The 15,251-nt window shown below is 54.9% G+C and overlaps 2 protein-coding genes across 6 annotated transcripts in view; one reads left to right on the top strand and one right to left on the bottom strand.

The window, feature by feature from the left end:
* The first annotated feature begins 203 nt into the window (after positions 1-203).
* Positions 204-5,027, top strand: Asb6 (ankyrin repeat and SOCS box containing 6). The gene is made up of 6 exons (XM_021192191.1): positions 204-424; positions 1,417-1,592; positions 2,665-2,771; positions 2,866-2,974; positions 3,510-3,596; positions 3,713-5,027. Exons 1-6 carry the CDS (start codon positions 288-290, stop codon positions 4,375-4,377), a joined length of 1,281 nt encoding a protein of 426 aa, XP_021047850.1. The 5' UTR covers positions 204-287; the 3' UTR covers positions 4,378-5,027.
* The window catches only part of Ntmt1 (N-terminal Xaa-Pro-Lys N-methyltransferase 1), an 18,282-nt gene continuing 8,051 nt past the window's right edge, over positions 5,021-15,251 (bottom strand). For 2 of the 5 annotated variants that reach the window (XM_029536369.1, XM_021192195.2), the window contains 3 exons: positions 8,383-8,522; positions 7,470-7,722; positions 5,021-5,749 (listed from right to left, as the gene is read on the bottom strand). In XM_029536369.1, coding sequence (XP_029392229.1) covers positions 5,493-5,749; positions 7,470-7,620 — 408 coding nt within the window. In that variant the 5' untranslated portion in view covers positions 7,621-7,722; positions 8,383-8,522 and the 3' untranslated portion in view covers positions 5,021-5,492. Of the gene's footprint in view, positions 5,750-7,469; positions 7,723-8,318; positions 8,523-15,251 lie in introns of those variants that run through there. The other 3 variants (XM_029536368.1, XM_029536370.1, XM_021192193.2) reach the window with 3 other exon arrangements.

Raw genomic sequence — 15,251 nt, 5'->3', positions numbered from 1 at the left:
CTCCGAACGGGAGCCGGTCAGTAGCGGGGCCACACGCCCCCTCGGAGGTCGGACGCCCTTCAGCGGCCTCGCCGGGAATTTCAGCGCGGGGCGGAGCCGGGCAGGGATGATCGCCGCGAGGTCCTCCCCGGCGGCAGGGGGCAGTGTGACTGTAAAGGCGCCCTCACAGGCCCACACGGACCGGAAGTAGGAGTGGTAGGATAACTTCCGGTGCGGAACTGCGGCCTGGTAGGATTGCTCGCCGGCGCGGGGTCTGGACCGGTAGATCGGGAGGTGGTGGCGAGTGGATGTCGGGACACGCGGCCGGCGCCATGCCGTTCCTGCACGGCTTCCGCAGGATCATCTTCGAGTACCAGCCCCTGGTGGACGCCATCCTGGGCGCCCTGGGCATCCAGGATCTCGAGCGGCAGGAGCCCCTGGACGAGTAAGTCGCTGCGGTCCTCTGTGGTTGTCGCGGCGGGAGCTCGAGCTGCAGCCTGAGGCGGGCTCGGAGCGTCTTGCAGGGCAGAAGACCCGGGCCTCGGCTCCGCTCCCTGTGCATGGATGTCGGAGGAGACGTCCTGGCTGGGGCCGGCCGCGCTTTCCGCAGACGGCGGACCTCTCCGAGAGCCGCTGGGGAAGCAAGCCGGTGTGGTCCGGGTGCCCTGTGCAGACCTCCTTGGGTACTCGGAGCGCTACGCCTTCGGAGTGCTTGAGCTACAGAGACAGGCGAGCACCCAGGCCAGCATCGCGGTGTGAGATGCAGGGAGTAGGGTGGGGCAGAGGGATGGCATTGGGAGAGTCGTGCGCCGGAATTGCAGGCTAGCAGTCTCACCAAGGATGTCTTTTTCTAAACCACATCAGCCCTTTCCTCTGCGGCCTACTCTGTAAATGCAGTGCCAGACGTTTTTCAGAACTCGGAGGCGGGGCTGCAGGGCTGCACAAGGAGCTACTGCCCTCCCTTGGCGGAGCCTAGCATATTCAGGAGGGCTGCCCCAGATAAGCGGTTCGTGTCAGGGCGTTGGTCAGGTCTTAGGGTCCACCTGTTGCAAGAGGTCTGGTGGGTGAGATTAGGGCGAAGAGCAAGTAAGGCGCGTCGTGGCCAGGTGACTCCGGAGGTGGTGTTTGGGCCGTTGTCAGAGCTGGAGTAATGTATGGAACAGCGTCCAGGCCCAAGATGCATTTAGTAGGTAGTTTTGTCTAGGAAGGGTGAGAGCTTTAGGGCCACACTCAAGGTGGTGTGAGAGAGGACGGGACAGAGCCAGCCCATTGACAGCAAGCTTTGAAATTCACGCTTTTGACCAAGAAAGAGTTGTGCCCCACAGAGCATGCGCAGCTTGTGTGGGTGCTTGTGGGAGGGCATACAGGCTAGGGCCACCGCCCCCATCCCACCCCCCCAGAGTTCCCACTTTCTCTGTTCTGCCTCTTGGTGCACAGTTACGCTTCCAGCGAGGAGAGCCGGATCCTGGTCCTCACCGAGCTGCTGGAGCAGAAGGCTCACTCTCCATTCTACCAGGAAGGCGTGAGCAATGCGTTGCTGAAGATGGCTGAGCTGGGCCTGACCCGGGCCGCTGCTGTCCTTCTGCAGAGTGGGGCCAACCTCAATTTTGAAGGTCAGCAGCATCCTGAGCAGGACTAGGCAGCCAGGCCCAACCTCTGCTTTCCCTCCTGGCTTTGGGGTGACTTCCCTTGTTCTTTTCCTGTGGGTGTCTTTCTGGGGGCTCTTAGCGCCACTACCCCCACATCTTCCAGATCAATCCTTCTACCATGTAGAAAATACACCGGCAGTGCCCAAAGCTAAGGGAAGGTGATTTTCTCTGCTCTGAGCTGTCCTGCAGGTTTTTTTGCTCTGGCCCTAGAGGTGGGAAGATAAGCCACACTAGGCCTCTGTTACAGCAGGCTACATAGGTTCCTTAAGCATCAGGAATGATGAAGGGCCAGCCACCTGTCCTGCCATTGGCTGTCACCCCTAGGAGGTAGGAAACAGGTCGGGCTGCCTATGAGGGCCGGTGCTGACCCCCACACAGGCCTTCATGCCTTTCATTGGAAAACAGGCTCAGAGACTGCAGGGAACTTGGGAATCCTACAAGCTACAGATGTTGGGGAGGGGTGGTGTTCCAAAGCCCATCCACATCATGGTCAAAGGGCCTGGCTGTATGACACATGTGGAAGGCTGAGGAAGAAGGATCGCTAGTGACCTTGGGCTACCTAGCAAGGTCAGGGCTGCCACAGCTAGGAGGTAGGGACCCTGGCTCAAGAAAACAAAGGCTGGGCTGGAGAGATGGCTCAGGGTGTTAAGAACACAGACTGTTCTTCCAAAGGTCCTGAGTTCAATTCCCAGCAACCACATAGTGGCTCACAACCATCTGTGATGGGATTTGGTGTCTTCTTCTGGTGTGTCTGAAGACAGCTACAGTACACCCATATAAATAAAATAAATATGTCTTTAAAAAGAAAAAAAAAAAAAGGGCTGGCTGTGCTGCTAAGCTGGAGCACGCAGCCACACTCCAATCTCAGGAACAGCCCTGAGGGGGAAGTAAACGGAACCGAGCCAGTGCAGATAGGCAGTGTCGCTCTTGGAGCACACTAGGACTTGATCCACACACTTGAGGAGTGCGGGGAGAGGCTCTGAGGCTCTGTCGTGGACCTTCGAGAGCAGACTAACCTGAACTTCTTCGTCTTCAGACCCTGTTACCTACTACACAGCCCTGCACATCGCTGTCCTGAGAAACCAGCCTGACATGGTGGAGCTGCTGGTGCGCCACGGGGCTGACATCAACAGGAGGGACCGGGTAAGGGTCAGCTCCAGGCTTGGGCATGTTTGGTATGTTTACCAAGGAGCCTTGCGGGCCCCGGGCAACATGGCTGCTCTCCCCTTTGGCTCAGATCCATGAGAGCAGCCCCTTGGATCTGGCCAGCGAGGAACCCGAACGCCTGCCCTGCCTGCAGCGCCTCTTGGATCTTGGAGCAGATGTCAATGCAGCTGACAAGAATGGTAAGAGAGACGCTGAGAGGTTAAGAGCACTGCTGCTCTTGCAGAGGACCCGGCTCAGTTCCCAGCACTCACAGGGCAGCTCACAACTGTCTCTAACTGTAGTGCCAGGGGAGCTCGTGACCTCATATCACACACAAACATACATCACGCAGGCAAAGCACTCATACATAAAATAATAAAAATTAAGTACAGGGGTGGAGGGCTGGCCATCCCTGGGGCTGGATACCTGTTAAGGGTTCAGAAAAGACAACCTCAAGTGTCTGGGTGCTGGCCCCAGTCGATGGCATGGCCACACCTGGCACACGGGCAGAGGGTGGCAGGCTGCCTGAGCCTAGCACACTCTGGAGAGAGTGTGGTCACTGCACACTGCCCTGGGAGGCATCTTTAAGAGGTGAGTACACCCAGAGTCAGGGTGTGGATGCAGGCGGGTCTTGACCTTGCTTGGCCCTCTTGTTCCTGTTTTGTGTGGATGAAATCAAGCCTGAGAGTCATGCGTCCACCCTCCTCTGAGCCTCACCCTCCCTCTGCTTTGTAGGGAAGACAGCTTTACTTCACGCCCTGGCCAGCAGCGATGGTGTGCAGATCCACAACACAGACAACATCCGGCTCCTCCTGGAGGGAGGTGAGGGTCCCCATCTGCCCACAGCTGCAGCTGCTGCTCCTCACCCTCCACACACACACCATTGTCTGGTAAGGGCTGCTGGTCACCTCTCATTTCTGTTCCCATGGCTCTTCCAGGGGCAGATGTCAAGGCCACCACCAAGGATGGGGACACTGTATTCACATGCATCATCTTCCTGCTTGGTGAGACGGTCTGTGGGGACAAGGAGGAGGCCCCGATGATCAACCGCTTCTGCTTCCAAGTCACGCAGCTTTTGCTGGCCCACGGTGCTGACCCCAGCGAGTGCCCAGCCCATGAGTCCCTCACGCACATCTGCCTCAAGAGCTTCAAGCTGCACTTCCCGCTCCTCTGCTTCCTGCTGGAGTCAGGAGCCGCCTACAACTGCTCCCTGCACGGTGCGGCCTGTTGGTCTGGCTTCAACCTCGTTTTTGAGAGGCTCTGCTCGCACCCGGGCTGTGCCGAGGACGACAGCCACCTTGAGCTTCTGCATAAGGCCGAGACCGTGCTGGACCTCATGGTGACCAGTTCCCAGAGGCTGCGGCTGCCTGAGAACCTCAACATCCACCCAGTGGGTAGCTTGGCAGGGAAGATCCAGGCCCTTCATGCCTCCCTGAGGCAGCTTGAGAGCTACCCGCCACCTCTCAAACACCTGTGCCGGGTATCCATCCGGCTGTGCCTGCGACCGTGGCCTGTGGACACCAAGGTCAAAGCACTGCCCTTGCCTGACAGGCTCAAGTGGTACCTGCTCAGTGCACACAGTGATACCAAAGACACTTGCTGACAGGTCCCAGGGTGGAATGATCTGGGGTACCTGAAACCAGCCTGAGGATAGACCTGGCACCTGTAATGGCCTTTGGGGGGGTGGTCCTTTTATCTGGGCAAGGCCTGCCCTTTACTGCTATGAAACCACTAGGGTGGTGCCCTGGAAGCCAAAGGCATGGAAGGCTGCTCCAGGGAGATCCCCCTCCCCCAGTGTGTCACGTGGGAGGGGTCGGCACGTGGGAGGGGTCAGTGCCTACGGGATGCAGCTGCCCTCTGTATTAGCTGACCAGGCCCCTCAGCCCTGGCAGCTGTGGTTGGTCCCATGGGGTTTCCCAGGGCCAGTGCCAAAAAATCCTGGGCCATCCAGTTAGGCCCTTCCCATTCTGCCGCCTCAGGTCTCATGTTGCCTTTGAGGAGCTAGGGACAGATCTGAGGCCGCCACAGGCTGGTCTTCTGGCTTAGAGGCCTGCCCAGTCCTGTGGTGGTCAGGGCTCTGGCACTGTGGTTGGTGGTAACTCTTGGGACTGGGGTCTTGTTTTTAAATCCTTTAGGATTTGTGAGGGGTTCCCCAGAAGACACTGCTGAGGCCAGAGGCCCTCACAAGATCTCCACAGTCAGCTTGGCTTTTGGGAATGAGCAGAGATGATTAAATATATTTATAAGATTAAACTCTGTGTCTCTGTATGACAATTTGGCACTCTCAAGCTATCTGACACACATCCACACACAGACTGCCTGGGGCATTTGAGAACAGGGCTCACCCTTTTATTGGCTGCATGTGCCTGTCGGAAAGGAACTCCCAGGAGCTGTGTCCCATCACCAAAGAGGATGTGGGGCTGTGACCATTCCTGTAAGTGGTACTGTCTGCAGGTACCAAGTGGCCCGGCTGTCCTGGAACTCAGGAGTCCACACACTTGAGGTCCTAGGCAACCAAGTGAAGGTTTTCCCCTTAGGCAGCTAGTCCAGTGGGTGACAACTCCATAAGCCCCGTGGGAAGTTGCCAGGGTGCTTTGGAGTGACGGCTGCATTGCCCCAATTCAGGGAACACCTCCCCTGGGGCTTGTCCCTTCCCACTGGAGTCAATGGTGTGTCTCTTGACCTGCCAGCTGCTGGCCACCAGCTCTGGCCCTGGCTTCATCTCAGGGCGAAGCTGTAGACATGATAGATCTCATCTGGCAGGTTCTCCTGGCGCTCCTCAGCCAGGAGGCTGAGGCCTGCACTGCGGATGATCCGGCGGACCACCTCGAGGTCACGGCACACACTGCTGTCCACGTCATCCAGGATCACACCCTCCTGGGCCATGTTATCTTTGATGACGATGATGCCATTGGGGCGTAGGCCCCGCTTGCAGCGGCGCAGAAACTCAGCGAGGTGCTGATCTGTCAGGTGGCCTGGGGAGAAGAGAGGCGTTGAGGGTGCGGTATGTGTGCCCTCACCTCAGCACAAGCCCAGCAAGCGTCTCTCTAGATCTTAAGAGCATCTCACGCCAAAGGAGGTCAGTTATCCACACAAAAGCAGAGTTAGAAGCTGGGCTTTAACCTGACTGGGTGCCCTCCATCCTTGCCTTACACCTGCCCACCACACCACACCCTTCCCAGGCCTGGATTGGAAGGTGGAGCTGAAAGCCCCCAAACAAAAGGGCCAAGCCCACAGTGTTCACAGCAACACTATGTCCACCCCACCTCACCCCGTGAGGAGGCAAGTGTTAAAGGTCAGCAGTCCTGTGCTTAGCATTCCAGATGTGCTGTTAGGTTACACAGGCATGACCCCTGTACTGGTTTTGTGTGTCAATTTGACAGGAGCTGGAGTTATCACAGAGAAAGGAGCCTTAGTTGAGCCCATTGTGGGTGGTGCCATCCCTGGGCTGGTAGTCCTGGGTTCTATAAGCAAGCAGGCTGAGCAAGCCAGGGAAACAAGCCAGTAAGTAACATCCCTTCACGGCCTCTGTATCAGCTCCTGCCTCCAAGTTCCTGCCCTTCTTGAGTTCCTGTCCTGGCTTCCTCTGGTGATGAATAGCAACGTAGAAGTGTAAGCTGAATAAACCCTTCTCTCCCCAGCCTGCTTCTTGGTCATGATGCTTTGTGCAGGAATGGAAACCCTAAGACACCCCACAACCCCCACTGCAAACAGCACAAGTGCAGTTACATCCCTGGCCTGGCAGGACTGCACCACGACACTCTACCACTCGGCAGTTTAGGTTTGAGGCCAATCTAAGCTATGTAAGGAGATTGAAATGGATGGATGGATGGACGGATGGATGAATGGACGGACGGACAGACAGATGGATGGATGGACAGACGGACAGACAGGGCTGGATCAGAATGGTTTGGATCAGAAGCACAACTTCTCTTCCAGAGGACCAGGGTTTAGTTCCTAGAGGACCAGGCGTCTGGAACTCCAGCTCCAGGGGATGGTGCTCTCTTCTGGCAGCTATGAGTACTGCACACACATGACAGATTTGCAAGCACTCATATAAAAATTTGAATTTTTTTAATTCTAAGTTTACTTTTAACTAATCTACTCTTACTTTTCATGTGTATGTGTATTTGGCCTGCATGTAAATATCTGTACCATGTGTGTGCCTGGTGTCCACTCAAGCCAGAAGAGGGCGCTGGATCCCCTAACACTGCAGTTGACAATGGTCATGAGTCACCATCTGGATGCTATGAATGGAAGCAGGGTCCTTTGCAAGAACCCCCAGTGCCCCAGAGCCATCTCTCTAGCTCCTGAAATAAAAATGTAAAAAGATGCCAGGCATGGTGGTGCACGCCTTTAATCCCAGCACTTGGCAGGCAGAGGCAGGCAGATTTCTGAGTTCGAGGCCAGCCTGGTCTACAAAGTGAGTTCCAGGACAGCCAGGGCTATACAGAGAAACCCTGTCTCAAAAAAAAAAAAAAAAAAAAAGAGTGACTGAGACTTCAGATGGCCCCACCTAGATAGCTGCTATTCAGTTGGTTTCAGCCACCTCTCCTCATGGTCCCGGGAAGTGGGGGGGAGCTGCTTCTCTGCTGGCCAGCTCACTGCAGGAACACAACCAGGCTCCTAGGGCTGGTGGAGCACCTGAGTGGCAGGGAGCACGGTGCGTATGGGGAAGAGCAATGGGACCCTTACCTATCACCCACTGGATCCAGATCACGTCATAGGAGCTGGGCTCAGGGCTGAAGTCCTGCAACCCACAGCAGAAGTAGTTCCTCACCCTCTTGCCCTCTTCCCCAAGGTAGGTCTTGGCTTTGGCTAGAAAGTCTTCTGTCACGTCGACCATGTCAACCACCCTGAAGAGCGGCAGGAGCAGGCGTTTGGTGATCCTTCCAATGCCAGCGCCACAGTCCAGGGCACAGGAAGTCCCTGTCTTGTTTGGGCCTTCCTAAAACACAGGGGCAACGGATGACCCACAAGGCAGCACAACCACGGGGCCCTTCCCGTGAGTCCCAGAAAGCTAAGTCAGGCTCCTGCACTGGCCTGTCACTGGAGGGCAAGCGGACTCTAAGATCACTTCAAGGTGACAGCTAGAAAATGCAGGTGGACAATCTCCTTTCCCTCCAGAGTCCCCAGGAGCCCATAGGGTGACAGTGCTAGGGATGGCAGTGGGGGTACGGAGAGAGGGTAAGGACCTCACCCCTGGGCTGCATGGAGCTGGGAAGGGAGGACGCAGACAGACAGCTGCATGAAAAGGAGTCACAGGAGGACAGTCACCACCCACAGCCCCCAGCACTCCTAGGCCAGGCAGGGACTGCTCCCAGGCTGCTAAGTTCCTAGTGCCTGGCCAGCTTCTGACTTGTGGCTCTGAGACAAAACCCGCGGTCACAAGTTCCACCCAATCACCACCCAGCTCTTCAGGGCCTTGGTGGCAATCACCAACAAGATGAGCAGAGAGCCTGCAGTGTGGTATGTGGAAGTGACTCCCCACACTGCCCCACCAGAGCCACAGCCTCTCCTGGAGAGGACATCAGACCTGCCTACCCTTAAAAACCTCTGTAGAAACTTCCGGGAGCTGTTGAGGTCGATGTTGGAGATGTGGCCATACCCCCCCAGCATGCCGTCCACCGTGGGCGGGATCTGCTTCCAGTAGGTCTTGGCCTTCGAATAAAACTGTTTCTCATCCTCAATCACCTCGCTTGTCATGACGTCACCCGCCGTGAAGTCGCCAGCCACCGCTCTGCTCCTCTGAACATGGGAAGAGGCAGGGTGAGCAGGGCACTGAATGGCAGGAAGACTCTAGCGTCCAGGCAGTGTCTCTGAGCACCCAAGTCACTCAACACTAAGAGTCAGTCTGGGAATCTGGGAGCCAAAGAGCAAAGCCAGAGAAGAGCAAGAAAAAGGTGCACACTGGAAAGGGGCCCCGCAGGCTGCTGGGAGGTCTTGGGCAAGTACTTCTGGGACTGGAAGGGGGAAGGAATACAAGAAAAGCACGAAGCCTTGTCTGCCACCGGCCCCCACCGCAACACAACCATACTCTTTGTGACAACGGTTTGGGGCCAGAGGAAGATGTACAGTCATCCTGCACCTCAAGAAGTAACAGGTCGAGGAGCCTGGTTCTAAATACCACACTGCTTTATCAGGACGCCCTGCCAGCATCACTGGCCCAGGGAGGATAGCGGCATGCTTCTGCAAACATTTACCTTCCTCTGGAAAGTCTCTGACCCACAGAGCAATGTGAAGACCTGCTGCCACCCCCCACCCCCAGACCATCACCCCTACAAGCAGAGCAGTTGGGTACTGCGGTTTGGGAACCAGAGTAGACAGGGAACATCAGCCTGAATGTCACTGTGTACTTGCCTGGGGACTGAGGATGACCTGGAGCCAGAAGGCTCTAGTCACCACAGCAACTATGTCACTGCCACTACCAGGTAGGACAACATTCAGACCTCTTCCACACAGCTCAGTGCTGGCTCGCTCACACGGGCCCAGTAACCAGCCTCCCCTGCTGCCCCTAAGAAAATGTTCAGACTGGCATTCAAAGCCATCTTCTTCACCCTGAGGACAACTTCAGATATCTCTCCATGACCCACCAGCACATGTGGTCCTTACCAGCTGAGGAGAATGGGAGAGAACCAGAGAAGGGAGCAGGCTCTGCCTGTCTACCGGGCCCCAGGATACCAGCTCCTCTGAGCAGGGCCAGGATCTGGCACAGCCTTTGCGGTGCTGAAGTTTAAGGGCACTTGCTGGTTGGCAGTCGAGTGACTGAGTGAGCACACACAGGGACAGCCATTTCTCACTTTTGGAGACTCCCAGACCCCTCAAACCAGATGACACTGTTATCAACATCATCTCTTGATTTGCCAAAGTCACTTGAAAAATCTAATTTACAAGAATCCCACTTGCTTCTAGGAAGCAGCTGGGGTAGGTGTGGGGGTGGAGCACATCCGGGCCTGAAAATGCAAGTTCTGGGTTGATTTGCTTACAGCCATCTCATGAAGACACATGCTTCCCGAGGCCCTGCCAAACACAGCCCCTGAGTGTCTGCTGCATGGCCTGAAGGCTCCTGGGGATTAGGGACATCAAGACTGACATCCTCCCCGGGTGGAGGCACACATCTTTAATTCCAGCACTGAGGAGGCAGAGGCAGAGGCAGAGGCAGAGGCAGAGGCAGAGGCAGAGGCAGGAGCAGGTGGATCTCTGAGTCTGAGGGCAGCCTGGTCTACATAAGGAATTTCAGACTAGCCAGGGCTACGAAGAGAAACCATGTCTGGAAAAACAAAATAAAGACAAAACAAGCTTTCCCCTTGCTCCATGAAACTGCACGGTCATGGATAGGAAGGGTCAGGGTACCATGGCTGTGTGTGTATTCGAGGCTAGTTCACGGGCAGAGGTCTCATGCTCACCTGTACATCCTGTCACCTGTACATCCTTGGAGTCATCTAATTTCACCTCCTCCACCTGGGCAGCTGCCTTGCTAAGTCTCTGTTCCCAGGAGAAGGAAATGTATGACTGCCACCAGCAGGCCTTTACGGCACCTGAGACATCATCTAAAGAAGCCTGAAAGCAACTGCAGGCTAAGTGAACAAAACCTTGTGTTGTGTTACAGCCCCGCTCTTGAAGCATGGCGGACAGAGCCTGCTATGAATCTCTGTGATCAGCAGCTGGCCCTGTGTAAAGAGCAGAGTACGCCAGGAAGGGAGAGGGGGGAAGGGAAGAGAGGGAGACACAGAGGAGGGAGACTGACCAAAACCACGTCCAATGCCGAGTGTGGGGGGCACATCTTTAATCCCAGCACTCCAAAGGCTGAGACAGATGAATTCCTGGGTTCAAGGCCAGCCTGATCTGTATAGAAAAACCCTATCTTGAAAAACAAACCCAGGTCAGATGTGATGGTGAAGGCACTCAGGAGACCTTGAGGGAGCAGGGCAGCCAAATACACAAGCTGGGACTTTGGAGTACCTGTGGATGGAACCAAGGGGTCAGGCCCGAGGTGCATGTAGATCAAGTTACACTGGGGTGCACAACAAGGAAGTTGCTGGCTTCCATGGTATGGGTGTGACTGCAAAGATGTTTAAGTCGAGGGAAGCGAGTCTCCCCCTAGACGTTCTAGAGAGGAGGGATCTAGAACTGTGGCTGATGTGGCTTTCGGGACAGGTGTTGGCATTGCCAGTGCCGCTGGTCCAGAGAGGTTCCAGATGAGACTGTTTTGTATCTGGAAGAGGAGTCCCCTATTGTGTCCATGATATACAACATTAAGCCCCGCACCTTCCCAGCCTCTGCTCTTCTGTCCCTTCTCCGTTATCGAGATGGAGATGGGGTTCCTCGCCCACGTCGAGTCCACCAATCCGCTGGGTGTCAGGTTCGCTGTCCTATCTGGATAAGATCCCGGTTATCAGGTACCCATGGGGCATTGGTCTCACGGCCCCATTTACCGAAAAAGAAGCTTTCAGTGCCACCGGAAGTCCCACAGTCACGTGTCCCTGGGCATAGAGTTTGATGGCTGCAAGTCACTGTTCTTGGCCCTCCTTCCTGCAAGTTTGCCTAGAGCTTTGAAGTTCCTGAAATGACGAACAGGGTTTGCCTCTTGGATCTGGACCCTTCCATACGTATCTGGCAGGGCACAAAGTTCTAGGTAAAAAACAGAAAAGGTAGTATTTCTGGGACCAGTCAGGGTCAAAGCCTGTACCCCTCTCCCTAAGTCTCAGGGGGTTTCTCAGGGCCTTGAAGTCTCCATTTGATGGTGGCCGTTGATTAAGTGTTTGTGTCCGCTGAAGTCTGCAGACTTCATACAAGAAGACCAAGTATGAGAAGCAGGTAGACGGAACCCTCTGGAGACCTGCCGGGACCTGCCATTGTTTAGAGTGAAGCAAGCTGCGTGGGAGGCGAGAGTCTGTGAACTCTTAGCTTAAGCGGGTCTTACGGGTGGGTGGCAGCTCACCACAGTCCAGTGCTGGCCTCGGGCCATGTAGTGGTCGGAGTCTGCATGTGGGTCAACAGATTTTACGTGGGAACGATGTATCCAAGCTCACACATCATCGACTTTGACTGTTCTTGTTGTGGTCAGGATTACAGTGTATGGTCCCTTCCAGGCGAGCTCCATTATCTCCTTTTGGTGTCTTGATGGCTACTGTACCTGGAATAAGGCTTGTACGGAGGAAAGAAACTCGTGATGAACTTCAGCTGGGACTTCTGCCTTTAGATCAGGTGGCAGAGGTGGGGGCCTAGCGCACACAACTTCAAAAGGAGTTAGTCCTCAAGTACAGGGGGAGTTCTGAAATCTAAAGAGCGCGAAGGGGAGACACCCAGTCTCTGCCAGTCGAGGGTTGATTTCGTTAAGGTCTCCTTTAAGGTCCAATCCTCTCTACTTGACCTTTGGGGATGGAGTTTCCAACTTGTCCCCACAGCCTTGACTCAAGCCTGGGTTACCGGAGAGAAGCAGCAGCCAGGCCCATTGTCTGCCACAGGAGTACAGGGTGGCCATACCTCGGGATGATGTCTAACAACTTCTTGGCCACTACCTTGGTGGGTGGTCTCATATTTGGTGGGACGGGCCTCTGTCCTTCCTGAAAAGGTTCTACCAACACTAGCAAGACCTGTACCTGTCCAACCCAGGCTTGACTTCCCAGTTACTCCGGGTCAAGCTCCTCTCTCCCTGGACCCCAATTCAGGGGTCTCTCCATGCATGGCGCTGACTATACAGCAGGTGGGGCACCAGGCCACGGCCTCCTTTCCTTCTCTTTCCTTGTAGATGACCCCATGAACATGTATGGTTGAAAAGGCACACAGGCTGTCTGTGTAGATATGGAGTCTTTTTCTTTGGCCTAGATGTAGGCCCTTAGTCAAAGCTATTAATTCAGTTTTTTGGCTGGAGGCAGGGTTTTTGCCCATACAATTACATCCCCAATGGTCGCTGCAGCCCCTGCGTATCACGTGCTATCTCAGACAATGCTGCCGCCATCTGTATACCATGTTAATTCTGCTTCCTTAAGGGGAATGTCCTTAAAATCCGGTCTTGTCCCTTGTAGGTGACTCAGAATCTGAGCAGTCATGTAAGGGACCACCCAGGTCCAGGCCAGGGAGCAGGGTGGCCAGGTTAAGGGTGCTGCTGGTGATGAACCAGATTTGGGGTGGAGCAGAGCCTGGTAATGGGCTAACCTGGCATTGGTCAGCTTAACCTGGCAATGGAAGATGCTTGGCCCCTTCAATGGCTGGTAACCTTGAGGGTCTGGCCGAGAGTTAGCTTGTCTGAGTCTTTGACCAGCAAGGCTGTGACCACTATTATCTGGAGGCACAGGGGCTATCCAGTTGCCACTGGGTCCCATCATTTTGACAAATATGCCACTGGTCTTCTCCAGGGCCCGAGAGACTGGTTAAGGACCCCTTTTGCCAATCCTTTCTCTTTTGCCCACACTGGAGGGGAACGACTTGGGGACATCTAGCGAGGCCAGCACAGGAGAGCCTCACAGGTGTCTCCTCTGACTTGCCGAATGTCTCCTCCATTCGCTCAGTCCATTCCAATGGAGCGCTTCCCCCACAGGTCACCTCAGTCAGAGGATGGGCCAGTTCAGCAAACCCAGAGACCCCAGCTGACCCCAGGAACTCCCTTACTTCCTGAAGACTGGTGAGCCGGGGAGCCTTAGAATAGTCTCTCTTCTTGCTCTTGACAGCCATCTTCCCCCCATCTCCAGTATGCACCCTACATAGGTTACTCGAGTTGGCAGAGCTGAACTTTCAGGCAGACACATGGTACCCCAGTCTTCACGATGTTTTGAGGAGTTCCTTAGTGGCCGCTTTACAGGCCTCCACGGTGTCAACAGCAATTATCAAGTCATCTACATACTGACATCTGGGTGGGCTCACTGTACTCACCCAAATCCTCATGGCAAACCTCACAGTAGACACTAGGGGAGTTCACCCTTGGGGAAGCTGTGTCCAAGCCAGCTGTCTGTTGGCTGCCGGTGGTTAGCTGTAAAGCATCCCTGAGACCCAGGACAGCATAGTAGACCCATGGGGAAGGGTCCCAAGGAGGCTGTATGTGTTCTCAACAGTAAGATGGAGATCCTGAACCCACTTGTTTACCTCCTGGAGGTCCTGCATCGGCCTACAGTCAGTAGAGCTGGGCTCTTTAACCACCAGCAGGGAGGCATTCCAGGCTGAGTGCCCGATGTGTGTGTGTGGGGGGGGGGGTGACCCCCAGCTTGGCTTCCTGGGCAATGGGTATCATCTGATTTGGGCTGGCATTGCACTGGCCTTCAGCTGTACCAGCACAGGGGCTCAGGGCTTGGCCCAGCCTGTTTCTGCCCAGGCTTCTGTGATCTCCTGGATCCAACACTGTAGCAGGCTCTTCTACTTCCCTCCTTCCCCCAGAGTTGGGGGTGTCTGTGAATAACTTGTGTTCATCTACCAACGCCATGGAGAGGGTGTGTGTGGCTTTTCCTTCCCAATCAGTCAGAGAGACCCAGGTTGGACTTAAGTGGCTATGGGCTCCCACTTTAGTCAGCACGTCTCTTCCCAGCAGGGGGTACAGGCATTCGGAGATGACCACAAGAGAGTGGGTTCATTCCCCAAATCAACCAATTGGAGACAGCAGTCCATGAGTATGGGTCAGTCCCCATTGCTCCCAGGCCTGTCTTTAAGATAATGGCCCCAGAGGTCATTTTAGGAGGGAGTATTGTGCCCATGTCCACCAGAAACTTGATGGGCTTCCTCTCCACTTTTAGGGTCACCCAAGGCTTGGAGAGGGGCATGGAGCCCCACCTCCCCCAATCACCCATCTTCTCCAGGTCCTTAGCCGCCATGGGGGACTCGGCTCGGGCATTCATTTTTCCTGTGTCCTACCTTCCTCACAATGAGCACACGATCTCTCTGTAATTCTGACCGCATCCTCCTTCCTTTTTTATTTATGTTTCCAAATGCCACCATCTTTACTTTTCTTTTTCTTTAGGCCCTGCCAATGCTACCAAAAGGATCTTGGCCAATCCCTCTGTCTGTTTGTCCTCCGGAGTCTCTCTGATACATCTTACCTTCTAAACCTTCTAGTCTCTGCAACTTGAGAATGTCTGGTGCTGCCTGGTTGACAAAGGCCCTATTTACCACTGGCTGGTTTTCCTTGGCTTCTTGGTCGAAGAGTGTATAAGTTCGGTAAGCTATTAGCAGCCATTTCAGGAAGGTCCCTGGTGACTCATCCTGTCCCTGCCGTACCTGGATCACTTTGGACAAATTTGTGGACCGCCTTATGGTGGCACGGGCACCTCCCCATTACAGTCTGGGGGTAGACCTTTGTACTGGTTAATTTTGTGTCAACTTGACACAAGCTGGAGTTATCACAGAGAAAGGAGCTTCAGTTGGGAAAATGCCTCCATGAGATCCAGCTGCAAGGCATTTTCTCAATTAGTGATCAAGGGGGGAGGTCCCCTTGTGGGTGGTGCCATCTCTGGGCTGGTAGTCTTGGGTTCTATAAGAGAGCAGGCTGAG

This window comes from Mus pahari, chromosome 3 (genome assembly GCF_900095145.1).
Source record: "Mus pahari chromosome 3, PAHARI_EIJ_v1.1, whole genome shotgun sequence".
NCBI classification, from domain to species: Eukaryota; Metazoa; Chordata; class Mammalia; order Rodentia; family Muridae; genus Mus; species Mus pahari.
The sequence above is the reverse complement of the archived record's forward strand: the minus strand, read 5'-3'. Positions and strand labels throughout refer to the sequence as shown.

Coding starts and splice junctions, on each gene's coding strand:
- Asb6 (XM_021192191.1), top strand. CDS start 288: ATGTCGGGACACGCGGCCGGCGCCATGCCGTTCCTGCACGGCTTCCGC. Junction 1,593..2,664: donor GGCCAACCTCAATTTTGAAG/GTCAGCAGCATC, acceptor CTTCGTCTTCAG/ACCCTGTTACCTACTACACA. Junction 2,975..3,509: donor CAATGCAGCTGACAAGAATG/GTAAGAGAGACG, acceptor TCTGCTTTGTAG/GGAAGACAGCTTTACTTCAC.